The sequence below is a fragment of the Solea solea genome, chromosome 14 (assembly GCF_958295425.1).
Source record: "Solea solea chromosome 14, fSolSol10.1, whole genome shotgun sequence".
In the NCBI taxonomy this organism is placed as follows: Eukaryota; Metazoa; Chordata; class Actinopteri; order Pleuronectiformes; family Soleidae; genus Solea; species Solea solea.
This window is the reverse complement of record NC_081147.1, coordinates 14,248,056-14,274,053: the sequence shown is the minus strand read 5'-3', so window position 1 is coordinate 14,274,053 and position 25,998 is coordinate 14,248,056. Positions and strand designations below refer to the sequence as shown.

General features: G+C 39.0%; 2 protein-coding genes across 4 annotated transcripts in view; both read left to right on the top strand.

The window, feature by feature from the left end:
• Nucleotides 1–520: 520 nt before the first annotated feature.
• On the top strand, nucleotides 521–12,457 carry kif3a (kinesin family member 3A). The gene is made up of 17 exons (XM_058649862.1): nucleotides 521–693; nucleotides 2,638–2,911; nucleotides 3,554–3,698; nucleotides 4,183–4,267; nucleotides 4,397–4,502; nucleotides 4,648–4,787; nucleotides 4,910–5,107; nucleotides 5,257–5,431; nucleotides 5,641–5,739; nucleotides 7,922–8,078; nucleotides 8,174–8,354; nucleotides 8,912–9,022; nucleotides 9,152–9,277; nucleotides 10,062–10,115; nucleotides 10,205–10,273; nucleotides 10,366–10,496; nucleotides 11,452–12,457. Exons 1-17 carry the CDS (start codon nucleotides 688–690, stop codon nucleotides 11,498–11,500), a joined length of 2,106 nt encoding a protein of 701 aa, XP_058505845.1. The 5' UTR covers nucleotides 521–687; the 3' UTR covers nucleotides 11,501–12,457.
• Nucleotides 12,458–16,152: 3,695 nt separating this feature from the next.
• atrx (ATRX chromatin remodeler) overlaps nucleotides 16,153–25,998 on the top strand; it is a 29,652-nt gene continuing 19,806 nt past the window's right edge. Inside the window, exons 1-18 of one of the 3 annotated variants that reach the window (XM_058649859.1) lie at nucleotides 16,153–16,354; nucleotides 17,877–17,938; nucleotides 18,051–18,100; nucleotides 18,207–18,319; nucleotides 18,442–18,522; nucleotides 18,646–18,755; nucleotides 18,873–18,940; nucleotides 19,300–21,446; nucleotides 21,861–21,930; nucleotides 22,359–22,543; nucleotides 22,637–22,801; nucleotides 22,914–23,028; nucleotides 23,129–23,225; nucleotides 23,451–23,627; nucleotides 24,132–24,273; nucleotides 24,635–24,744; nucleotides 25,043–25,189; nucleotides 25,338–25,515. In XM_058649859.1, the coding sequence (XP_058505842.1) occupies nucleotides 17,882–17,938; nucleotides 18,051–18,100; nucleotides 18,207–18,319; nucleotides 18,442–18,522; nucleotides 18,646–18,755; nucleotides 18,873–18,940; nucleotides 19,300–21,446; nucleotides 21,861–21,930; nucleotides 22,359–22,543; nucleotides 22,637–22,801; nucleotides 22,914–23,028; nucleotides 23,129–23,225; nucleotides 23,451–23,627; nucleotides 24,132–24,273; nucleotides 24,635–24,744; nucleotides 25,043–25,189; nucleotides 25,338–25,515 (4,012 nt within the window). In that variant the 5' untranslated portion in view covers nucleotides 16,153–16,354; nucleotides 17,877–17,881. Of the gene's footprint in view, nucleotides 16,355–17,131; nucleotides 17,166–17,876; nucleotides 17,939–18,050; nucleotides 18,101–18,206; nucleotides 18,320–18,441; nucleotides 18,523–18,645; nucleotides 18,756–18,872; nucleotides 18,941–19,299; nucleotides 21,447–21,860; nucleotides 21,931–22,358; nucleotides 22,544–22,636; nucleotides 22,802–22,913; nucleotides 23,029–23,128; nucleotides 23,226–23,450; nucleotides 23,628–24,131; nucleotides 24,274–24,634; nucleotides 24,745–25,042; nucleotides 25,190–25,337; nucleotides 25,516–25,998 lie in introns of those variants that run through there. The other 2 variants (XM_058649860.1, XM_058649858.1) reach the window with 2 other exon arrangements.

Below are 25,998 nucleotides of genomic sequence, written 5' to 3'. Positions count from 1 at the left end.
ATATTTACCAAATTTTATTTCAACAATCCAGTTTTAAGAAATGTTGTCTAGAGTAGCAGAAAGTGTTAAAAGGGGGCGTTAAGATGATCCTTTTTTTTTCTTTCTTTTTAAAATCCAAACCGTGAAATGGAAATGAGGGCTGAACAATTTTAAATAGATATCGCGGTTAAGTAGATATTCCGATTACGTTGACTTAAATTGTGATTGCAATGCGATTCGCGATATCAGAGGAAATTGACATTTTTACATCAGCATTCTCATTTTCATTTGACACAAATTTTGGCTTTAATAATTGTTCAGCCCTAGTATTTCATGTTGTGTAAAGGCTACTCACTGTCTGGGACAATATACAAACAGTAAGTCCCAGAAGGACATTAATGTAGTGATATCCTGAAGTATTTGTTTATTTGTCACAAGACATACTGAAAAATGAAACAACAATATCACATGTTTGAGCCCTACTGTATACCCCCATGTAAATATAACTGCTAATATCTGTAATATTAGAGACCGCCTCCCCTGTACGCATGCGCAGGTTGACTCAGTCGTAACAACAAGCTATCGGATGTTATGGACACTACACTGACATTTAAATTCTTCGGATAGCTTAGCGTCACATGAACAAAGGCGTACGAACATTTCACTGTCCTAAAAATCACGTCATAATCTCGTCTCTGCTTCCTCGCCATGCCGGTAAGTCGTCAGGCCTGACCTGGCATTTTTTGTTTTCTCTGGAAATGGGTTCCTCCCTTCCTCCGACCTCACTGATGTGATGCTAACCGGGTTAGCTTAGGGGCTTACCAGTTGCCGCTGCGACATGATTTAGAAGGAAATTGAACACTTTTGTTCACAGCACCGGGGTTTTTTTTTTTTCAGTCACCACAAACCGTGAAGTATGACGTACTAACCACGTTGAGTTATGACAGAAAACTTGATTGACAATTAGCTGCGACGGTAGTTGACCGTGCAAACGAAAGCGTTCGCCTGCCTAGCAACCCAGTAAAAAGCACAGCTGACGAAACATGTTTGATATCTCCTCATACGTAGTGACCGCCTCATGAAACACACGTTTCTCTGTGATTTGTATTAGTTATTATTCATCTAAGCTTGCACATGTTTGTTTGCAGAATCTTAAATAATGCTGCTCATTGCTCTTATAATTAATCTTTTCGTCCCCAAGTCGGTGTAACAGTTTCCAGTTTCATGAAAGGATAAAACAATACATTATATTCGTGATTCATTTTAATTCAGTCATCCCAGGACCTTTTGCAGGGCCAGCCCTATGCATTTTGGTGCCCTGGGTGAGATTGGGATTTGGTGCCCGACACACAAACACATTTTTCTGTAACTCCTCTAACTAACACTAACAAAACTAAAGTTAGTTTTCCATCAAAAACTGAACACTGTATAAGAATGTAAGACAATGAAACTAACACAGCAATAAACAATTAATAAAACACAATCTAGTAAGGTCGTCAACAGTGAAGTTTAGAAGTATGGACACTACAAAAAAGAAAAAAAAATACTCCATTAATTACCTGTTATAGATAAAAATAAATATAGAGGCAAAAATAAAGGCATGTTTATTTGCTTTTAAACATGCATTGTGGTCATTTGGTGCCCCTTCCAGTAGATGGCGCCCTAGGCGACTGTCTTATATGGCCTATGCTTAGAGACGACTTTGACTGCATCATCTAGTACAGACACTCAAACAGGCAGCACATAGCCTAGAGATGGGAAATAAAACAATGACAACATTGATGATCACCATCTCCCACATCTAGTGATATCTTCGCCTTCACTTGGCTTGTAACCGGAAGGTCGCCGGTTCAAGTCCCCACCAGGCCGAAAGGGCTGGGGTACCCCTGAGCAAGGTATTCAACCCCCATTGCTCCCCAGGCGCTACTCAGTGTGGCAGCCCACTGCTCCTAATTCTAGGATGGGTCAAAATGCAGAGAATAATTTCTCTAAGGGGATTAATAAAGTATCTAAAATAATAAAAGACAGTGTTTACATCATTTATGGTACAGTATACAAAAGCCACCAGAGGTCCCTGACATGCTTTGAAAAAGAAGGGTGGGTGTTGCAATCTGTGATCTCGATGTCAATGATTGTTACACACAAAATCTTAAGCGACCCGTGTGCAAGAATTATTGACATTTCTCTGTGGTCTCACCGATAAATGTCAATCATTCTTACATGCTGGTCCCTGAAGATTGTTTTTTTTTATTTTAAAATGTTCACTTAATTCTTTTTATGGTTGAACGTATATGTTACAACATTTCAACATCTGTTCGTAAAATAAATAGTGATTGTCTGTAAAATAAGTTCAACTGTTTTTTTTCCATAATTTTTATAAAAACCTTATTTTTACAATAATATTATGAATTGAATTATTTCGGTTTGAATAATTATGACATGACATCCTCACATCACCGCATACCTAGTTTTATCTATTTACTTAAGACCCTGCAGTGCAGACATAAAATACAGACTGGAGAGACGGCTCACTGTGGTTCCATGAATGTTTATTTCAGATAAGCAATTTTGTGTATAGAAAACCTTAGACCTTAGACTAACCCATATAGGTCAACCTGTAATTATAACTACATATAAGCTTACATTTTCCTTTTTCAGAGCAATAAGCTTGAGAAACCTGAGGTCAGTGATAATGTCAAGGTGGTGGTGAGATGTCGTCCCTTCAACCAGAAGGAGAAGATGATGGGCCACAAACAGGCCGTCTCTGTGGACGAGATCCGTGGGACCATTACAGTCAACAAGCTGGAGACTACTCATGAACCTCCCAAGACCTTCACCTTTGATACTGTGTTTGGACCAGAGAGCAAGCAGCTAGATGTGTACAATCTCACAGCCCGCCCCATCGTCAACTCAGTATTAGAGGGATACAATGGTACTAATCTCTTGTCACACTTTCTTTTTTGTTTTAATTCAAAAACCATTTGCTGTACAATCAGAATCCTAAGTGTAATGCCTGCATCATCTAGTACAGACACTCAAACAGGCAGCACATAGCCTAGCGATGGGAAATAAAACAATGACAACATTGATGATCACCACCTCCCACATCTAGTGATATCTTCCTTGACTCACAGCCTTCATCTCCACAAAATTACTCACTTACTTTTTGAGTCTTACAAACAAACAGTCAAGTGCGGCCAAAAACATGAACTCCGTGGCAGAGGTAATAATTCATTATCAATATTGCAGAAGGTCATTCTATATCAGTATAATACATTGCAAAATCACACTTTCAGATCAAAATCAATACATATAAGTTTATACCAAACTCAGTCTTAAATAACCTGATATTGATTGTGTTACCTAACTGAATTGAACATTGTTATCATGATAACCCTTTTAGTCATATCATAGCCTCCTTTCCCATCTACTCTTGTTGTCATTCCAGACTTTGTTTTTCCATCGTTTGCTGTAATTACATAAGAAGTATATTATATATTGTATATTTATTTTAATATTTCCATATTCCATATGACACAGACTGTGTGAGTTTACACTCTGCTGTTCATTCCAGGCACCATTTTTGCATATGGGCAAACTGGAACAGGTAAAACATTCACCATGGAGGGTGTGAGAGCAGTGCCAGAACTCAGAGGGATTATCCCAAATTCCTTTGCTCATATTTTTGGTCACATTGCCAAGGCAGAGGGTGATACCAGGTAAGAGAGAACCTAATCAGCAATCAAAATGTCACCTATATATCTATAAAGCCACCCCCTCAGTACAGCTGACAACAAGAATGCCAAAAAAAATAAAAGTTTGGGCGGTAGAGTTCATATTTGTAACCTAGGCATAGTTCTGCACACATGCAACTGTTTCATCTATATCATGACTATTTCCTTTACTGCCCTTCAAAGCAACGACACCTGGTTAAAACAGCCGTTATTTACACTGATCAAAAAGCACTTAGACATCACTCATGATGGCAGAGTTAGTTATCAAGTGGGGGATCGCATGTGTTTTCTAAAGGTACAAAGTATTTGGCCTAAGTTTCAGTGACACTGATGAAAGTTTGACTTCACCCCTGAAAAGACTGTTTGTTTGTTTTATTTTAGAGCAACATTTTCCTGAATATATTGCTTATGTGCATGTTTTAAAGGGCTTTATTCTCATAACCTTTTTGTACACATTTGACTTTCACAGATTTTTGGTTCGTGTTTCATATCTTGAGATTTACAACGAGGAAGTGCGGGACTTGTTGGGCAAGGATCAGTTGCAGAGGCTTGAGGTAAAAAGATATTTATAGTTTAGGCCAGAACATTGAGTTCAATTATTTACAATAAAGCTGTAATAATAATGGAGGAAAGGTTTTCTTTCCCTTTCTTTCCATAGTTAAACATTCCGTTTTTAATTACAGGTGAAAGAGCGACCAGATGTCGGTGTATATATCAAAGACCTGTCTGGTTATGTAGTGAACAATGCTGATGATATGGACCGGATTATGACACTGGGACACAAAAACCGTAAGTATGATGTTGTGAAGCAGGATAGGACAATGTTTTTAGATTTTGAATCTCGTTGTCTTCATGCAAAAATGAAATGAAATGAAACTATGAAATAGTATGAAATGAAATTTCATTTAGTTGTGTTTTTTTTTACGATGTTCAGGCTCTGTAGGTGCCACAAACATGAATGAACACAGCTCCCGTTCTCATGCTATCTTCACCATCACTATCGAGTGCAGTGAGAAGGGTATGGATGGAAACCAGCATGTTCGCATGGGAAAACTTCATCTGGTTGACCTAGCAGTATGTATCTGGGCAGAAATGTATACAGAACTTCAAGTTAAATGACATCAGAGTAATGTCATAAATATATTGCGGAAAATTCATCTAACCACCACCAATAATCTCCCACCCGTTGTCCACAGGGTTCAGAGAGGCAGGGCAAGACTGGAGCCACAGGTCAGCGTTTAAAGGAAGCGACAAAGATCAATCTTTCTCTCTCCACTCTGGGTAATGTCATCTCTGCCCTGGTGGATGGCAAGAGCACGCATGTGCCCTACAGGAACTCCAAACTCACCCGTCTTCTACAGGATTCGCTCGGAGGAAACTCAAAGACCATGATGGTACATTGAAAAGTTCAACCTGTTCCAGAAATATGTATCAGGGTTAGAGAAAATCCCCACATATCATTGTCCATACATGCTGTACATAATCAATGCTGACATTACAGTTTTTGCCTCACATTTTTAAATAACATTTTTCTCCTCCCTAGTGTGCAAATATAGGCCCTGCAGACTATAACTACGATGAGACCATCAGTACCCTGCGTTATGCCAATAGGGCTAAAAACATCAAGAACAAAGCCAGGATCAATGAGGATCCTAAGGATGCACTGCTGCGCCAGTTTCAGAAGGAGATTGAGGAGCTGAAGAAGAAACTAGAAGAGGGTAATGATCTTGGCAGTTATAATTGTATGCTGTTTGGTTTTGCTTTAAACATCACAAGCTTTGAATTTTTCCCTTATGATCAACAACTATTTTTTTTGTGTTTTTTGATGTTGCCCCTCAGTTCTGCATTAATCTGTGTCATTCAGCTACATGGAAGGAAACATTAACTTTTTCTTTAAAAAAAAAAAAAAAAAAAATGTTGTTTGTAGGTGAAGAGATCTCTGGTTCAGAGGGCAGCGGATCAGAAGAGATGGATGAAGGTGAAGATGAAGGAGGAGAGGCAGGAGAGGGTCGCAGGAGAAGAAGAGGTAAATATATATGATGAGTGCACAAATGTAAGTTTCTAGAAAACTATGACTACATATCAATGCAATCTTCTGTCTGCGAGGAGTGTTAATTTATACAGCTTTTTAATATCAGGTTTGGGACCTTGATGGGTTATACGTCTATATATCTGATCTAGCCTGCCCTATTTTTTTTGTTACATTATGACTCAGCAATACATACCTTTTTAGATATTTATTCAGCAGAAGTCAGTTTTAGGTTAGTGATTCATTCATGTTCTGTATAAACATTGAACTTATTTAGGAGTTCCCCTTGTGTTCACACTTTTATTTCTATTACAATAAACTTGGGTTGCATATGTGACACCAAAGTTCCTGTGAGGTTCATGTTCCAGGAAGGTTGATACTGGTCACTCTCCACTATAGTATTAGGTAATTCTGTTATTCTACCATATGCATGTATGCCCCAAGTAACCGAGTGATTTTTTCACTTTTTCACTTTTTTCACTTTTTCACTATTTCACTATTTCACTATTTCACTTACACAAAGTGCATATTTTTGCTTTAAGCTACACAACCTATCACAACCTATCTCTCACTGATTGTGTTGTGGTGGGCACGTCCGCTTCCTCTCCAGACAGTGAGGAGAGCCGCAGCAGCAGCTACTGCTCCTCATCACTACAGAAAGAACGTCCTTTTGTCGCAGTCAAGTAGCAACTGGTCCTGACGCCATCCATAGGAATGTGAAACTAGTGATTGAGACCATTAACTCTTCAGGAAAATGTTGACATATGTTGTAAATCAAGTGGGAAGTAGGCTCATTAACCAAAGACTTTCATTTAAACAGACTTATTTGTGCAACCAGTGGAGTCGCCCCCCTAGTGCCAATAGTCTCACCATTGGATATCACACAAATATTGACACACTGGACCCTTAACATACCATGTTTTTTACTTGTTCCAAAAGGAAATTCAAAAACATGCATATTTCACATTATGATTATTATTACTTTTATTAACCTTGAGAAGGTTGTGCATTTTACACAGAGGAAGTCATATGATCTCTGTATTGTGTCAAGTGTATGATTGACATTGGCCTCTCTTAATCTACTCTTGAACTTTGAATTTAAAGATTACATTTCATATGTGAATGGTTCATTATAATTTCCCTTAGCCTCTTCTGTGCTGTTAGAATTTACACAAAAAAGTTTCCTGATGTGCCGTAGTTGCAGTGATGTTTCAGTACAGATTCCAGTAGTTCAAACTGGACTCTTACACTCTCAAACCTGTCCTTCCAAAAGATTACCATCATTCTAAGTACATTCTACCATTTATTTCACATTACCTAAGTTACTAGATTTTGAGCGTCGTAGGCCTCATAACTTCATATCAGCCTCAGCTTTCACCTCTTCCGTGTGTTTCTGCACTTGTTCCTGATTTGTCCACTGGGTGTCAAACTACTGTCCCATTTGTCTGTGTTTCCGCACCTGCCTATATGACCATATTTGTGTGAAAGGGGTCAAGTCTTGTATTCATGCTGTTTCATGATTTATGTGAAGTGATTCACTTTTGTTTCCTGCCACATGACATGACTGCCTCATTTAACTTTTTCAGTGTGCCCTCTCTTCTTTCACTCCTTCTCTCATATGCAGCGTTCCGTCTGTAGGGTCTTAAGACTGTCAAGAGTTCTCTGTAATGTGTTGCTCTCTGTCTGTGTCTCTCTCTTTCTCTCCTCCCGGTGCAAATGCGGCCCGTGTGACATGCTAAACACCTCTTAATTCAAGAAGAAAGAGGTTGGTGAGATGGTCATACTGTCCAGGTGCCCATTAACTGTCCAAATGGATGTATCTTAGTAGCAATGTCACTAATTCTGACTAATTTGATAATCCAAATTTCAGTTCATATTTCACTTCTGTTATATTGCTTACACTAACAAGCAAGTCATAACTTAATGTAGCTGGATCTCACTGACACTTACTAGGACCCAGGTTCCACCAAAATCTCATAAATGTAATTTATGTAATGCAAGTTAATTAACTAAACTGCACAGATACTAAAAAAATACTAACCCTGAAGTGCAATGTTGAAGAAATTAATCTGTATTTAACCTATTCTGACATGTGGTTAATTTGAGAAGACACAGATAATATAATCCATGAGGTAAACACAATTAAGGACAATATGGTTTTCTGTGTGTCTCTTTAAAGGCAAGAAGAAGGTCTCTCCAGACAAGATGGTGGAAATGCAGGCAAAGATTGAAGAGGAAAGAAAAGCTTTGGAGGCCAAGTTAGACATGGAGGAGGAGGAGAGGAACAAGGCAAGAGCAGAGCTGGAGAAGAGGGAGAAGGACCTGCTTAAAGCCCAGTGAGTCAATGAAAAGAACAATATTTATTATTGAGTGAAAGCATTTGTTGTCTGTACAGTATGGCAGATGAAATAACACCTCTCTAATACCTTAGGCAGGAACATCAGCTCCTCCAGGAGAAACTGTCAGCCTTAGAGAAGAAGGTGATCGTGGGTGGGGTGGACCTCTTGGCCAAAGCTGAGGAGCAGGAGAAGCTTTTGCAAGAGTCTAACAATGAACTTGAAGAGCGTCGCAGGAGAGCAGAGCAGCTGCGGAAGGAGCTGGAGGAGAAAGAAGTAAGGACAGATAATAGTAACTTATGTTGTGTGGTACTGTAACATCAGAATATTATTGCAATACCCTGCCTTTTAAAAATGGCCTTATTTCCTATAAGTTGACACATTTCCAGTATATAACCTTCAGCTAAGTTTAGCCTACAAACAGCAATCGCAATCCTCTACTTGTTTTCTAGCCAGCTATGTAATTATAGTTATAATATCTAGGCTTGCATCATGTCTAAGAGACACAAGTCTTCACCCACACATCCGTATGACATCTTTCTTTTACAACACTTCCATGTGGTACTCAGGGTAACAGGATATGAGAACAAAACCCACAATATTGGTTTGAGTTGCTTCATTGTGGTTGGGAAATAACCACATTCATGCTCTCTTGCTCTCCTTCCGTTCACTTTCTTCATGTGCATGCGAAATTAATGTAAGGATCAATGTTTCAAGTGAGCCAAACATCAGGATTTGAAATCTGTTCCTTGCATGTATGAAAATAATAGACAATAGTTTCCTGAAGCTTCTTTCTGCGTAATCATCACTGATCCCTCTCCTCCTTAAAATAGCAAGAACGCCTGGACATAGAAGAGAAATACACCAGTCTGCAGGAAGAGGCTCAAGGAAAGACCAAGAAACTGAAGAAAGTGTGGACCATGCTGATGGCTGCCAAATCTGAAGTAAGCATAACAAAAGAGTAATACAGAGAGGGGTCAGTTAAAAGCCCAGGTGGTGGGGCAGCAGAGTTTTGTGTAGATATGTAACAGTTGTCTGTAACATATTCTAAATTCAATCTGTTTTTCGGTTAGATGGCAGATCTACAGCAAGAGCATCACAGGGAGATTGAAGGCCTCCTGGAGAATATCCGTCAGCTGAGCCGAGAGCTCCGACTCCAGATGCTCATTATCGACAACTTTATTCCCCAGGATTACCAGGTGTGTGTTTGTGTGTGAGTGTGTGTGTCAGTACTGCTCTGTTAACCATGTCTAACATCTGTGCACACAAAGCAGAAGCATAATATTCAAAAGCTGACTGACTTTTTGTATTTTGTTTGACCTGTTGACCATGGGAGAAACGCAATAATTATGATTGAACCACTCTTAAGTAATACAAATGAAGTGATCCATTATAATATGCCTGTAGTAACATCTTATAAAGAGCTTGGATTGTACATCCTTTATGGTCTGATTAACCTCTCTGAACCTGGAAGAAATGTCTAAAGTAATGTAGACCAACTGAGACCGACATATGTAATGTGACCCTGTGTCACAGGTATTCAAGTTTTCCTTTCTCACCGCATACAAAAGAAAACACATTTACTCTTATTGGGTGTTTTTTCCTGTATTTTTGTCTGTCTTTAACAAGCATTAAACATTTGTCAGTCACACTGCCCGACGAAACGAGTGTGCAACATGAGAGCGACACTTCTTTCCGTCCATTTCTGTTGCTTTACATGTTTGAAATTGTTGAACACCGGACCTACAGTCAGGCATTTGAATTTATAACGATATGAAACAAACAAACCTTAAATACATGCATACAAACAGCAAACAGCTGTGCTTGTACCACTCATTGCCTGTGTGTGGTGAGATGTAGTAGCTCCTTTTTTCCTGCAGGCGGCAACCCTAGCGCATCTGCATATACCTGCGGACACTGAACAGCTCTGCACCTGGATGGGCTTTGCTCAGTTTTTATATTTTCTCATGTTTTTGTTTTTAGGAGATGATTGAGAATTACGTGCACTGGAATGAAGACATTGGAGAATGGCAGCTGGTGAGCTCACTGACCACTCGCCATTTTAATGATCATTAGTCTGAATGTGTAGGATGGCTTATGAACATTTTGTCATTAATGTTTTTCAGAAATGTGTGGCATACACTGGCAATAATATGAGAAAACAGACTCCCGCCCCAGACAAAAAAGAAAAAGATGTAAGTTTTTTTGTAATGGCCGATGTTTTCTTTCTCCACTTTCTCTCCTTTACAAAGAATTGTTGACGTTTCTCATCTACTGTATCTTTCAGCCATTTGAGGTGGATCTGTCCCATGTGTATCTGGCCTACACAGAGGAAAGCATGCGACAGTCACTGATGAAACTAGAAAGGCCAAGGACCTCCAAAAGTAGCAAGAGTGGTCGACCCAAGACTGGGCGAAGGTAATCTACTTTATCTAAAATGCCAAATCCTGCTGAACATTACTGATGCACCAGTCCACCATGTAGTTTCTCAGATACAGTCATTGTGTATTTTTAATTGTTATTCTCATTATGCTGCTGTCTCAAAGTGGTTTCAAACCAAATTTAAATTTGTCTCTGACCCTTGTTTTTTTATTCACTCTACCTTTTTAATATCAGCCCTTTATTTGATTTCTTCACTCAATGGTACTTGGAAAGGGTAATGGGAGCATTCCTGGAAAACTAAGACATGATTCTGGGGTGATTCACAGTTCATAGTCTTGGCCAGCATTTACGCAAGGTGTAGCTCCTTGCCATTTTCGTTTGTTTTCCATCTATACTTCAGTTAAGTCCACTTAGCCTTGATTACGACATGAGCTTGAACACAGCAGCCTCTTCAGCTCCAGTTAAACATGTTAGTTTTTGGCACTGTGAGCGACTGGGATCGTGAGAAATTGAATTTTGTTCAGAAGTGTAAGTGAAACGCTGACAGTAAAGATTGAATTGAAGTGGATTAAAATGATTTTCCACTGGTCAAAAAAACCCCAGCAACCTGCTAACATCTGGTTATTGTCTGCAATAGGAATGTATAGGCAACCTTCAGTCCAAGGTCAAATTACCCTGCAATATGTGCAATAAAACACTTTACATTTTGTGTAAAATGGACATTAAGCTACATTTGACTGTTTATTTCATTTTCAAGGTTCAAGGTTCAAGGTTTTTATTTGCCATTTGTGCTTAAACAGACAGTCCAGGCACATTGGAAATCTTGTGCGGGTTCTCCTGAGTCAGTTGTAATTTTCTGCCCCATTGCACCTTTTGTATGTGTGTATATAATATATGCATGAAACATTATCTTGATATTCTCTTCTGAGAAATCAGAAACTTGACACCTCTCAGAAATTGTTGATAATATCTTGCACTCATCCCCCCACAGGAAAAGATCTGCAAAGCCAGAAGCTGTGATCGAATCCCTTTTGCAGTGAAGGCGGCGGAAGGGACAGCTAGATGTCATCGGAACTATCATATTACCTTATGAAAAGAAGTCAGTCAAGTCTATAAAAGTCACTGTCGAACATAATTTAAAATGTTATCTGATTGCACCGCATAGCTGATTAGGTTTGGAATTTGAAAGTGCTGTTGTTGAGGGTTCGTTCACGATAGGTTTAAGAGATTCATAGCGTAGTGTAAGACCACCAACATTTTTTAATGTTGCCTTGGTTTACACCAAGTGACGTCATCCTTGACTTAAAACGAGCAGATGAATTTCATCGGCACATTTCACTCGCAACATTTATAATTTTCAGTGGCTTTAAAAATTAGAATGCGGCGACAAAATTGACAGAATGCTGAAAATAGAATTGTGCACGTAACTGCTGAGTTCAAGTCTTATGTCATGAATGCTACCACAGATTAAGTTTTCACATGTATCCGTTTTCCCTGCCTTCTGAAGAAATACCGATTCATATTAAATGGCCCGTTACTGGATTGATATAAGAGTGCACTTGCACTTAAATAAAAAAAAAAAATGAAAATAAATTATCCTTTTGAACACAAGCCATAGCCTTAGTGTTGCTTTCCACTGACTAAATATGCCATTTTTGTGGGGAAATGAAAGTAAAGACAGTGTGGGAGCATCAAGAAGAGCAGAACTACTATGTAACTGAAAGGTGTGCTGTATAATTTTAGGTTTGTGCTATTTCAAGATCCAAGCAAGTCACTTTTTTTTATTTTCAGTATTCAAAAAACTCTGTTTTATTGAGAGACACCATAAGTACTATATGTCAAACACTTTAGTACGAGGCTTTGGTGGAGATAATTCGATGTTATGTTCTGTGTGTCGGAGGCAAACTGACTTTTATTTTGGACCATACTGTGTGTCAAATTGTTTACATGCACCCTAGATATTTTATTTATTAAATTATTTTACATGTTTGTTCCCATCTTCATCTGTCTGTGTTAAGTTATTGATACTCTCTGAAATCCTGTCTGAAAACTCCGTGTATGTCGCAGAAAACACATTCTGCCAAACGCCTACAGCAGCTGAGAGGGGCTGACAACATTAAGACGCACTCCATTTAAGTGCTTCTGCTTCTGTAAAGCCAGACAGTTGAAAATAAAATATGAAAAATAAAACTGCTTAGTGTTATAACTGATTATAACTGATCATCATTCATATCTCATACTATGTGTCGGGCCCTTGAATTCAATGGAATTAGTCTTGGGGAGTTCTTGAATGTAATGTTCAAGATGTGGGAGGAAAGTTTTTTGACGGAAATGTTTGTGATTGAGGCCATTATTGTCACATAACAGCCATAAGGAGATTTGTTAATTGCTATTTTTTTTGGAGAACCTGTAAACTCAATAAGTAATTGGTGTTGTCAAAAGCTGTAAATGGTTTACTGAACATTTACACTAGAATGATTTGGATACATCGCTGACAAATAAAAGACTTAAAGCAGGCATGATGTGGAAAAAACTATTATGACAACAAACTGATTTCATATTATAATTTATTTATGCGTACAAATATTGTTACAAAAACATGCAAGAAAATAAATATGACATTTTCTAATAAATAACAATAACTTAAATAATATGGTCACTCCCAAAAGTTAATGTGATCCTGAGATGTGAGCCTTAGGTGGATGTGGAATGGGCCCAAAAGATGAGCATTCGATGATGTCTTTCAGAAATCTCATTAGATGAGATTTATGTTGTTTGTCCAGGGCACAGTTAACGAGCCCATACTGAAAATGAAAACATCAAAACCTTAATTTCATGTGAACAGAAATCTACTTGAATACAGAACTCAAGTGACAGAGAGAATATTGATTTTTTTAATAACAAATGTCAACAAAGAGTCACAAAGTTCTGCTTTACCGCGTTGTTGTAGCTATGAATTTGACGTTTCAGTTTTGCCATCTCGTTTAAATTTGCGGGTGCAGCATCCAGTGTTTGCCAAGCCAAACAGAAGAACTTGCCCTGTGTGGAGAAAAGTTGCAGTTAGTGATGCTGTCCAACAAACTAGTAGACAGGTGTGAATCATGAATAGATTCAAAGTGCTCACAGAGTGTAAAGATCACTGTGCATACGTATCAGTAATAATAAAAGGTTGCCAACATACCCAGCATATCCCGTTGTGTCTTTGATATGTCACATTTACAACTGGCAGCTTAAAAAACAGAATAAGAAAGTCAGTACACAATTAAACAAACAACCAACATGATTATAGAAATGCAGTTCACCGTTTTGTTTTGCAGAGCCATTGCTTCTTCATGAATGAATCTCAGCAGGTATGCAGGTTTTACAGGATTCGCCTCAACCATCTCCGTCACCATCGTTTCGTTTTGCAGAGCGATCGCTTTTTCACCAACGACTCTTCGCTGGTCCACTGTTCTTAAGCGACCCGCCTCAGCCATCACCATCATCATCATCACTGCAAAGCACTGGACAGTGAAGTTCCTCATGTCTATGATCGAGATTACAAGTCAACACTGTCAAGATGAGAAGAGTGAGTTGAATATGCTCCACACATACTGTCACTTAAATACACACAGACCACAGCACATCACACGTCAGAGGAGGAAGCCAATGATGTGTATCTGTTTTACTATCAAATTTTTCCACATGGGCTTTTTGGTTATGTATTAGTAAGCAGCTATTAATTATCAGCTCAAGTACTTGATCATTATCATGATCATTATCTTGGGTGAAGACTTAAAGCTTCCTCATATCGAAGATAAAAAAATAAGAACACATCAGGAGTTCGCGCCTCATGTAATGACCAAATACTATGACTTCACAGTGAAGTGATGACAGTTGAATATAATGACATTTTGAAGTGTAACAGCAGAAGAAACTGGTGAAGATGGTCAAATGAACGATTACCCGTGTTCAGCCTCTCCTCAATGAACCAGCATGTTTTAATGTAACCAGGTCATCACTGGTGACACATGGGCTTTTCCTGTCTCTGCTAAATGACTGAAGTGTCAGCGTGTAGGCACTTGTGGAATAATTTGTCATGGTTTTAACTTGATGGGTTTTTTTGTTTTGTTTTTTTAAATTAATAAACATAATTATTCACATCCTTGCCATTGTTATGATAGTAAAATGATTATCGTCATAATTCATTGTTTTTGTCTGCTCAGGGTTCCTGTAGGGGAATTCTGTTGGGCTTTTACTTTCATCAGTGCTAACTTGCATATCATGCACAAGCCTTTTTTTTAAATGAAGAGTGGGTGCCATTTTGATAATGGAAAACGTTGTGACACTTACACTTGATGCTGTTCATTTGTCTGTGATCTGTGATCTGTGACTTCTCACCTTTAGAAATGTCCTAATAAATATGGAAAAAAGTTCTAAACTCCACACATTAGTAAGAGGAGGAAAATGTGACCCAGTTTCACTCTGGGTGATAGGAAAATAATAACAATAATAAATACACGTTTGTTAATTATGTTGGCACTTTTAAATTGTACATGCATAAATTAAGCACTTATATCGAAACATAAGAATTATAACAGAAAATAGATAAACTTTCTTTTGACTTGTCTAATAAAACAGGATTTTCAGCCAATACTTACACATTAACAACACATTTTACATTTACCATTGATGCTGTGGGAGATTCATTGTCGTGTCACCAACACACAAACATTGAGTAAGAGCCCCATCTTCAGGTAATATCACGTAGATTCACAATATTCACAGCAGTGCACTTTATTTGACACAGTCAGTACAGCAATTATGTTTCTCTGACGTGGAGAGTTAGGATTTCTCTATATTAAACTTCACAGCACAATAATTCATCTAGAATCCTACTACAGGTTTATGTGATATGCTGCATAGTCCGATGATTCCAAACCCTTTTTGCATTGTGACTAGACCTGGTTTAATGCATCTACATTTTAATCCATAGACTCTAATAACACATAAAACATTTTTATTATTTTTATTATACATTAATAACAAGAATCTATAGATAATAGGGCATGTGTTATATGCAGTTAGATGTTCAAGTTGTTTTCACATCCTGTGCAGATTTGAAAGACTGAACCAACCAGTCACAGAACACAACCGGGTTTCACTCACTACACAATTGTGTTGTATTTTACTTTTTTCTTTTAATTTAGAAACTGTGAAAGTGAGGTAAATAGGAATACATTTTGTTTTTAATCCACTATGTTTACATTCTTGCACCACAAGTGCCTTTATGCTGTCATTATATTAATGTTAACAAATGCAGATTTGAGATATAAGAATTCCTTTTAACCCACTGCACCTTATGTAAATATCTTGTGTGTGTCACTGTATGGATTTTTTTTTTTGTATCGTGGGTTTTCATTTTTATTTTCTCTCTTTTTTTCTATTTAAATGCCCCAAAAAACATGTAACATTTCTTATATTTGACATGTGTATGTAAATGTCTATATATACATGTATGTGTAGATGTGAACGTATGTGCGTATATTTTTTATATATGTATGTGTATGTATATATATGAACATATATATAAAAATGATATAAAACTGACGTAAAGAGACGTCGGTGGTCTTCGGTGAACCCGAACCATTCCGATTATGAGACCGTCTGCAGCGCTCAGCCAATAGGAAATCACACAGGATTTAGGATAGATGCGCCATTTTACTGCGTCCACAGCCATCCGGCAAGATGGTCACCTGGCTTTGTCTGCCCTGACCGGAGTTGTTTCGGTATTCACGGGCTTTTCTCGCCATCATACCGCCGATATCGCAAATTCGATCGAACTGTTTCCTTAACAAAACAACAAAGACTAAACGCGCCTCTGGTCCTCAAGCAATGACGGCGGCGATCGGCAGGTAGGAGCGCAGTTTCATGTGTTTGTTTGCACAAGTCATTTCACGTTGATAACTGTGCCGCTTTCACTGGAGGCGAACCGGGCCAACTTAGCAACCTATGCTAGCCGAGTTGCAGCTAGCGACTAGCTGCGCAACCGGCAACAGACAAGTTCGTACACACGCAAATGTAGCAGCACTTGTGCGCATTCGAGGGTGTTGTCAGTGCGGTTGTCTTTATTAAAAAAGTGATTTTTGTGCCTATATAACATGTTGTTTTTTTTGCTGTAGGCAAATGTTGGATTGCTACTTAGGATGCAGCTAGGAAGTGACAGGCTGCGGTTACTGCGCTGTTTGGTTCGCGCCACGGTACCGTCGCAGGCACGGAAGGCCTGTGCATGTATTTTTTCGGTGCATCTCATGTACTTTCTCATGCATACATTAGTCATGTTGCAGGAATGGCTGGGCATTGAGAACGACTCGCCTGGTTACGCGACAACAGCTTAACCCGCTAATGTTAGCAGCGTCAACTTGTGCTTAGCTTCCCCGAATCAGGAGTTCCTGTGTTGTCTAAACAGTGGAAGACGAAGGTACGAGCAGCAGCAAATGTACGAGTGGGAGTTGTTAGTTTGGGCGAGTGTGCTCTGTTTTTAAGGAATGCCACTAGGTTTTGCACATATTTCAGGCCTGGCTACTGCGAGAAGGACTGAATGTTAGCGGAACACATCTTTCGGCGATCTAACCAGCACATTATGATGACGCCGAACGGCCGTTAAACTGGGGTACCTCTGGATCCGTGTAATGAGCTGAAAATAAATGCACGTGTTTTACGCAGGTAGCGCACCGCTCGGCTCAATTATGGTATTATAACATTTGTCAGCGTATTTTTTCCATTGTTGTCTTCTCTCCGAATCGGGTTTTGCTCGTGTCTTCCTATGAGACTATAAACTCTGCCGCTGTCAACCGCCTACACCCCGTTTTTTTTATAGACATAATACATAATGAGCAGTTTGACCATATTTTAAGTAACAGATAATAACAATATCTGAGAGGGCTACCTTAGAATATCATGGATTTGTATTACATATTTGGCTGCAACTAACGGTTATTTTCATAATCAATTAATCTGTCCCGTATTTTGGTTCATAAAAGGTCAGGAAATATTCCCAAACCTAGAAATGAAGATGTTCTCAAATGTCTGGTTTTGTTCACAAACCAAAATTATTCAGTTTTTGTGATTTATTTGTTAAATGGAGCACATGAAACCTTCACAATATTCACATTTAAGAAGCTGATAAAACACTGAAAATAAAACACGGCAAATCAGTTATCAACATAGGTGATCGATTTACTAATGGATTAATGATCAATTAATTGTTGTTTAATTTATAGTCTAGCTACCTAAAAATGACAACAACTTCTGAAGTTTAACATTCAAGGAAAAAACAATATAAAACAATATTTTTTTATATGCAGTCTAATCTTTAATTACTGTTGTGTTACTGATGTGTTAATAAAGGAAACAAATCTTCACATGTCTCTCTAGGTAATATGAGTCTGGCATCTTCTGATTCAAACCTTAATCAAATGGCAGAAAAAGCAGAGGAGGTAAGTATGCAGCTCCTTTGCAGACAAATAATGTGCTTACATCTTTGTTGACAATGTATATTGTTTATTATTGCCGTTGTGGTAGTAAAATAAATGTTTAAATCCCTGTCAGCCTGGTAGCTCAACAGAAAACATGAAGCCATCCTCTTCTCGCAGCAGGAGGTGAGAGCCAGCTTACTTAAATGTTTCAGGGGTTTTTTTATCATGTTTTTCCAAAGCATATCTCACATTGTTTAAAATATGTATTTTTTGTGCTAACTTGTTTTAGGAAGCCAACTACTGTAGCGAAGCACACTGGACCTAATGAATCCGACACCTCAGCTGAAAGCGAAAATGAAGGTGAAAGCTCTGACAATCCTTCAGACAATAACACGTCTAAAGGTATGACCAATGCAGCTACTGTATTTACCATAGCAATCCATTCTGCATGTGGCTGCATTGTTGATGCTGTTGATTGTTGATGCTTAATCGGACGCTGATACAATTTTGCTGTCTTTCTTCAGGCACTCTAGTGATGAGGCCAGCTGGCAATGAAAATAAAGGTGCCATGAAGCTCAGAGTGGATTTTAAACCTAAAAATACTGGTAGGTGTATTACATTATTTATAAAACATTGTGCATGGATCTTCATGAATGAGTAATAAATGATGTATGTAGTGAGGAAAAAGAAAGAATGGTCTCCGCTGATTTTCTTTGTTCTAATAACAGATGATGCCCTGCAGAAGAAGGTTAACTGCACTGCATGTGGAAAACAAGTAAACCAGTTCCAGCGCAACTCTGTGTATGAGCATCCTGCACTCAAAGTCCTTATTTGCAAGGTAGGAACACCCCAAATACACATATTTAATTATTTTACATTATTGACATTTCTTTGAACGTTCCTCTTTACCTTTCTGACAATTTATCAGTGATCATATCCGTTTCCTTTTCTGTAGTCATGCTACAAGTATTACACAAGTGATGACATCAGCAAAGACTCTGATGGGATGGATGAACAGTGCAGGTATACAAGAAACACCCAACAAAACAAAATACAATGGTGTATTTGTCAAATATACAATAAATATGTTACGTTACATTATAAACGTAAATAAATATAAATGTTATGTTACATATAAAAAAACACAACTTGCATACATAAGAAATATTGATGTGTGAATGACCCTTTTAAGAGTGTCTGTCAATGAAATATATACATGTTTTTATTACTGCTTATATTTTGACATATCTGCTTGTTTCAGTCATAAATTTTGCCTTGATCTTTGCTTATAGTTTTGGAAAAGTTAATGTACATGATCTGGGCGATTTTATATTTCAAATTCTTTATTTGCTCATGGACTAAAATACATTTCTCCCTTGCAGGTGGTGTGCTGAAGGAGGAAAACTCATCTGCTGTGATTACTGCAACAATGCTTTTTGCAAGAAGTGCATTTTGCGCAACCTGGGCAGGAAGGAGCTGTCGGTCATTACTGATGAGAACTCAAAATGGCACTGCTATGTCTGTAGGTCGGATCCCCTTCAGGATCTGGCCTCTAAATGTCACCTTATTATGGAAGAACAGAAAGTTGTGCAACACAAGCCAAGGAAATCGGATAAAACAGAGGAACGCGAAAGCAAGAGACACAAGAATAAATCAGGTAATGAGCACAAAGTGGTTGTCAATGGAAAAGAACACACAGAAGCCACAGGGACTATGTCGTTTACCTACAAAAAACTGCAGGTACCCAAAGAACTGATAAAGAAAACAAAAAAACTTGTTGAAACTACAACTGGTCTCAACAATACATTCATCCAGTTCATTCAGCAGTCGGCTGTGGATCAGGGAGATAAATCCATCAGGTTTCGGCATTTGAAAGCATTCCAGGCCGTACTTGCTGATTTGAAGAAGGCCCACACTGCTTTGGAGGAGGCTTTGGAGCCTGAGTTCAGAAGCATGGAGTTCCAAAATGGGAACGAAGGGCAACGTGCAGTGAAAAAGACTACTAGTCCTGTGGCCATTGTAAAAAATGACCACATGAATACTGCGGTGGTGGCTGCTGTTGATGCTGACACACCTGAGGAACTAGACCAGAACATGGATGCGGGTCCAGACCAAAGGGTGGCTGAAGATCCAGATCAGGAGATGGCTGAGGATCCGGATCAGGAGGTGACTGAGGATCCGGATCAGGAGGTGGCTGAGGATCCGGATCAGGAGGTGGGTGAGGATCCAGATGAAGAGGGGGATGAGGATTCAGACCTGAAGCTGGATCAAGGGCCAGAACAAGTTCTGGACCAGGAGCCAGAAGAGGAGCAGCATAATGAGAGCGTGGTGGACAACGATCAAGTTTCAAGTCCGGCTGAAATGAAAGACAGCCAAACAGAAATTGATGAAACCAAAAAGACGATAAAAACCGAGGTCTGTGACGATGGACTAGTGTCAGGTGGAGAAATGTCCTTGGATCACGACATCATGTCTGTGCCCCCGTCTGTGCCTGAAGAACTTTTTCAGATGGTGGAGAGTCTGGCAGATTCCACCATGCTCTCACAGAGTGACGCAAATCCAAACACTGATGCAAGATCAAATAGAAACTCAGACTCTCAAAACCCCCATCCCAAGGTAAAGAACCTTATAGTCAAACTGACTCCAGTACCAGTCGTGACAACCCGTAGTCCAAGGTCCTCCAGGTCCTCAAACAGAGAAAAAGGTGAAGAAGTGCAGAAAAAGTGTAAAGAAGGAAGAGAGGAGAAGGAGGAGGCTGCTGATACAGTTGATGGGTCTGAAAGCCCACGTGCTAGCCGTCGCTCTAGCAGAGTTAAGACCACCCCCTTGAGGAAGCAGGCTGAGAACAATTGCAAGGAAGAGTCCTCTGATTCCGAGTCTGAGGAAGATGGTAAAGAAAAGGCCAAACCATCCAAAAACTCAAAAAAAGAGGATAAAAAGCAGACCAAGGCTTCAGTAAAAAAGACGGTGGACTCCGACTCGGATGAAGTTCCTCACATATTGCTAGAAAAAGCGGCAGAAGGCCACAGTTCGGATGAGGAACAGGGAAGCACAAGTGCTAAAAAGCGTTTGTTTAAGCAAAACAACACAGTCTCAGAGAATGCAGACAAAGCATCCAAACGAAAAAGGAAGTCTGAAAGCTCAGATTCGGGTGAGGAGAAGAAGAGTAAGAAGACTTCCAAGAAGAAGAAACAAAACTCCTCAAACTCCTCCAACTCTGACTCGGAGACAAAAGGTAAAGTAGGCACAGCAAAGAGAAGATCAAGCCGTGTTAAGAAACAAGATGAAGCAAAGGAGGAAGATAAAAACTCACCTGAGGGGAAGGCAGCAGATCGGAAAAGGTCGTACGAGAAAAAGTGCAAGAGAAGGAGCTCCAGATCAACCCTCAAGCTGAAGTCATCGTCCAGTGAGGATGATGAGGAGCAGCAGGATGAAGGTGGCTCTGGAGAGGACAGCGATGAGCAAAAGATCAAGCCAATCGTGGAGGATAATGTGCTGGGAGGCAACGGACCCTTCCATCAGTCTTCAGGTAATTTATTTTTAAAGGGTCAGGTGTCATGTGGCGCTCGGCTCTGCATCTGGCTAATGAACACAGTCTGGTCAACCTGCAAGAAAATAATGTTCATATGTTAAATTAAAAGGTTAATTTGAGAATTCGACTTATTAGCTTGCATGCTATGACCTAGATAAGAATATTGAGTCATTTAGAGTCATTTATCAATATTGTCATTTCTGTGCTGCAAGTAAATGGTTAGTTTAGCTCAGCGGTGTGAAGATTGTTGCCCACCAGTTACTCTAAAATGCTCCCGTGAGCATTTAACATCTAATAAATGTAAGTGCATCAATGTCATGTGGCCAAGATGATTAACACCTGGTCTGAACGGAATCAAACTGTTACTTTTAAGTTCTAACATTAATGTTTCCATTTTATTCTGATGCGTAGGTGATGAAATGGAAGGTAAAGAAGACTCTCAGGTTGGTGAAGAGGATTACGATGATGATCCTGAAAACAGGTACATACTTCAAAACTGCGTAAATATTTAGAAATGTTACATTCAAACCATTGTCACATGAGTTCACCTAATGCTGTCTAAGCCCATCAGCTCCATGTGACTCTCACTATGTTTCTCAGTTTCACAGTGTTTAGATATTGTCGTCGGGCTGATTTTGTGCTGTCATGGCTTTTTATGTCATGACAGTTGCAGGCAGCGGCGACAATATTGTTTAAAAAAACACTGACACTTTGCACACGCAAATGCTTCCTCAGTCAGTTCTGATATTATTGGTATAAGTATTATTATTATTATTAGTAGTAATAAAGTAAATGTTACATTTTATGTCTTGGTTACATAAAACAAATCATATGGTTTTTATATTGTTACTTTTGAGGAAGCAGTGTTAATCTTGTGATTTTTTTTAAAATTTATTTTCTTTTTAAAAGGATTGCAAAGAAAATGCTTCTAGCCCAAATAAAATCCAACTATTCTTCGGGAGCAGAGAGTTCCTCTGATAATGAAGGAGAAGATAAGGATGAAAAGTCCTCTAAAAAAGCAAAAAAAGAGGCTGATGATGATGATGAGGAGGAGGAGGAGGACGACGACGACAACGACGGAGAAGATCAGCAAGGTACCAAGCATTTGCTGATACAGACTTCTTTTTTTTTTCCAAATAAGCCTTTTAAATTTTTATTTTTTCCTCTATTTCTTTTTTTTTTTTTAGATGATGACTATTCAGATGATTCAGGTTCAGACATTGAAGTGAAGAAACAAGGTCGCCGCCATAAACTGCTTCGTCATAAACTCTCGCTGAGTGAAGCTGAATCAGGAGAGGAGAAAGCTTCCAGTAAAGAGAAGAGCAAAGGTGGCAAGAAGTCAACGCGTAAAGGTTCGTATTCAATTTTATTTAATTTGCTCTGTATGTCATATTAAACAATGTATACGCTTATGTGAAATTTGAAACTGGCAATCAACCTGTTACTTGGTCTTTTGACTCTCAGTGGGCAGCGATGACTCTGCAGACTCGGACTTTGAGAAGTCAGAGTCCAGTGAAGAGTCGGCAGTAAGTGAGGAGGTCAGTGAATCGGAAAATGACGGGAAGCGCCGAAAGACAAGGTGAGAAACGAGAGCATCCAACCAAATGTGGCACATTATTTCACTGCCACTCAATCTAGAGTAATCTCATGTTCTTGTTCATGTTCTGCTTTATTTGTAGAGCTGCGAAGAAGAAGGACGAGGAGAAACGGAGTTACAAGCAGAAGAAGAAGCGTCGTAGAATCAAAGTTCAGGATTCCTCCTCCAGCAATGAGAAGGTACATGCCAGGTGCAAGAGATAGACCTAAATAACATTTACTAGTCAAGTCAAACATGACACACACAAAATGTTATTTGAACTCCCCCCTGAGGCTGTTTTGTGGGGATCATAATGAAAACGCGAATGAATCATGGGGTTGCTTGGCTGCTGAGAATAAGATGTGTTATGTTTTTTTCATGTGGGCTGAAGATCTAAAGTCTAAATTTCATGTTCATTTTCACAGAGTGGGGAAGAAGGTGATGACGACGACGATAAAGACGGTAAAAAAGGACGGAAAAAGCTTCGGAAAATCCTGAAGGATGACAAGCTGCGGACAGAGACAAGAGATGCTTTGAAGGAGGAGGAGGAGAGACGGAAACGCATAGCCGAGAGGGAGGCACTGAGGGAGAAGCTTCGAGAGGTAAAGACGAGACATCGCATCGCACATATGTGTGTGTATATATATATATATATATGTGTGTGTATACGTACATTTATATGAGCTTTTCTGTCACCCAATCAGTGGATTATCATGGGTCTAGCTTTGCCTATACTGTACCATTACTCTGGTATCTCAAGAGAAGGATACCGAAAAAAGTAAAAAAAATAAACATATTGTACCGAACCGTTCCACGGGAAACACGCCATTATGTGCACGTATAACTCCATAATCTCACATATTGGCGTTAGGCTCTGGCATTTGTGGGTCTTAATTTAAATTGAGTCATTCTTGAAACCTTTGTTTTATAAGAAGTAATTGAATCCTATAATATAATGGTACACTTGTGTGTGTATATATAGTGGCAATAACGTAAACTTAAATAAGCGTGACTTTGAGTATTAGGACGTAAGAAAGAAAAGTCATCAAATCAAATTTTTCTTTCATTTCATGACTCCCCCTTCCTTGCCTTGGATCTTTCTTCAGGTGATTGTGGTGAAGGAGGCTTCCCTGATGACATGTCCCATCACCACCAAACTGGTGCTGGATGAGGATGAAGAAACCAAGGAGCCTATGGTGCAGGTGCACAGGAACCTTGTCACGAAGCTGAAACCTCACCAGGTTGATGGTAGGTACAAAGCCATTTCAGTCCCTAGAGACATTTGTGCAGAAGGACTGGGTAACACTTTACCCATTTCATGTGTGCAGATGCATGTCTATGCATGTCCACATGTGCATACAGTGAATGGCCATGGTTCTATTTATACTAAAACAAGGGTCTGTGTTAGAGCAGCATTCTGGGCACGCATACTCGACCTTACATTTCATTTTAGAAGGGGTGGTTTCTTGCCAGGACCTTTCTTGTTTCTTGTTTGTTGTCCTTGTACTTTTGAGGAATGGTTTGTACATATGTGGGTAATAGCATGAGCATATTAAGCAAAATGCAATTTCACTAATCCGGCCCCTATATGTTTTGTGTTTGGTTCCAGGGGTGCAGTTCATGTGGGACTGCTGCTGTGAATCTATGAAGAAGATTGAAAAGTCTGCTGGCTCTGGCTGTATCCTCGCTCACTGTATGGGCCTGGGAAAAACTCTGCAGGTAAAAAGGAGAGAGTTTTAAACTAAAACTGCACACATTAAAATGACAAAAAAAGGTAAAGAAAACAAAACAATCACTGAAATGCTCACGTCTGTGTCTACGTACAGTGCTTATAACATTTATTAGACCACCACCCAAAGCCACAGCTGCCCTAAACTAACAGCATTGGTAATTGTCAGAAAACATTTTATGTTTCTGTAATGGTTAATACACCAGTATTTAGAAGCCCTAAATACACAAGCCCTTGTCTTGTGTGTTGTCATTATGGTTAACTGTAAGCTTCTTGTTTGCCCTGTAGGTGGTGACATTCCTTCATACTTTGCTGCTTTGTGAGAAGCTGGAGTTCACCACAGCACTGGTGGTTTGTCCCCTGAACACTGTCCTGAATTGGCTCAATGAGTTTGAGAAGTGGCAAGTAGGAATGGAAGATGAGGAGAGTTTAGAGGTAATTTTTTATTTATTTTTTTATCAGTTTCCCTTTCTGTTCTGTAACTTAATTACAGTATGTCTTTTGTGTGTTTGTATGGACATTTTTTCTTTTATTTCATATCAAAATCCATACACATCTTAATGATCGTTGGTGTGTTTAACAGGTGACTGAGCTGATCACAGTAAAGAGGCCACAGGAGCGATCATATGCTCTCCAGCGATGGCAAGAATCGGGAGGCGTTATGATCATGGGCTACGAGATGTACCGAAACCTGACACAGGGCAGGAACATCAAGAGCAAAAAGCTCAAAGAGATCTTTCAGAAGACACTGGTAGATCCAGGTACTGAGCTGTCTTTGAACTGCTTCATAAAAGAGATTAAGTGGAAAAAAAAAAAAGATCTGCTGCATTTCAACTATGTGGAGGGTTAAAAATATGATTTGGCATTTTACAACTTGTATAAAAAACAGCAACACTAGGTGGTTTCTAATTCTTGTGTGACTCACCTTTTTCTAATGTCATGGAAACGGTCATACCATATCACACTTGGTGTTTAGTAGTCACCAACTTCAAAGTTCTATAGTTCGATATCGATATATATATGTATATATAAGTCACATACATTTTTCTATTAAGTATTCTTTTTAATCTGAAGTGCAATGTAAAGATGGGAAAGTGTAATTTTGTTTTAAATATAGTTTATTTTTGTAAATTGAGCATGACAATCGTAGCATGATTAATTGTAATGGTGTAAAACAATTCCATAAACCTCCTGTTGTGACTATATTAACTAGCCCAATGACTGTGATGACTAATCTTGTTTCT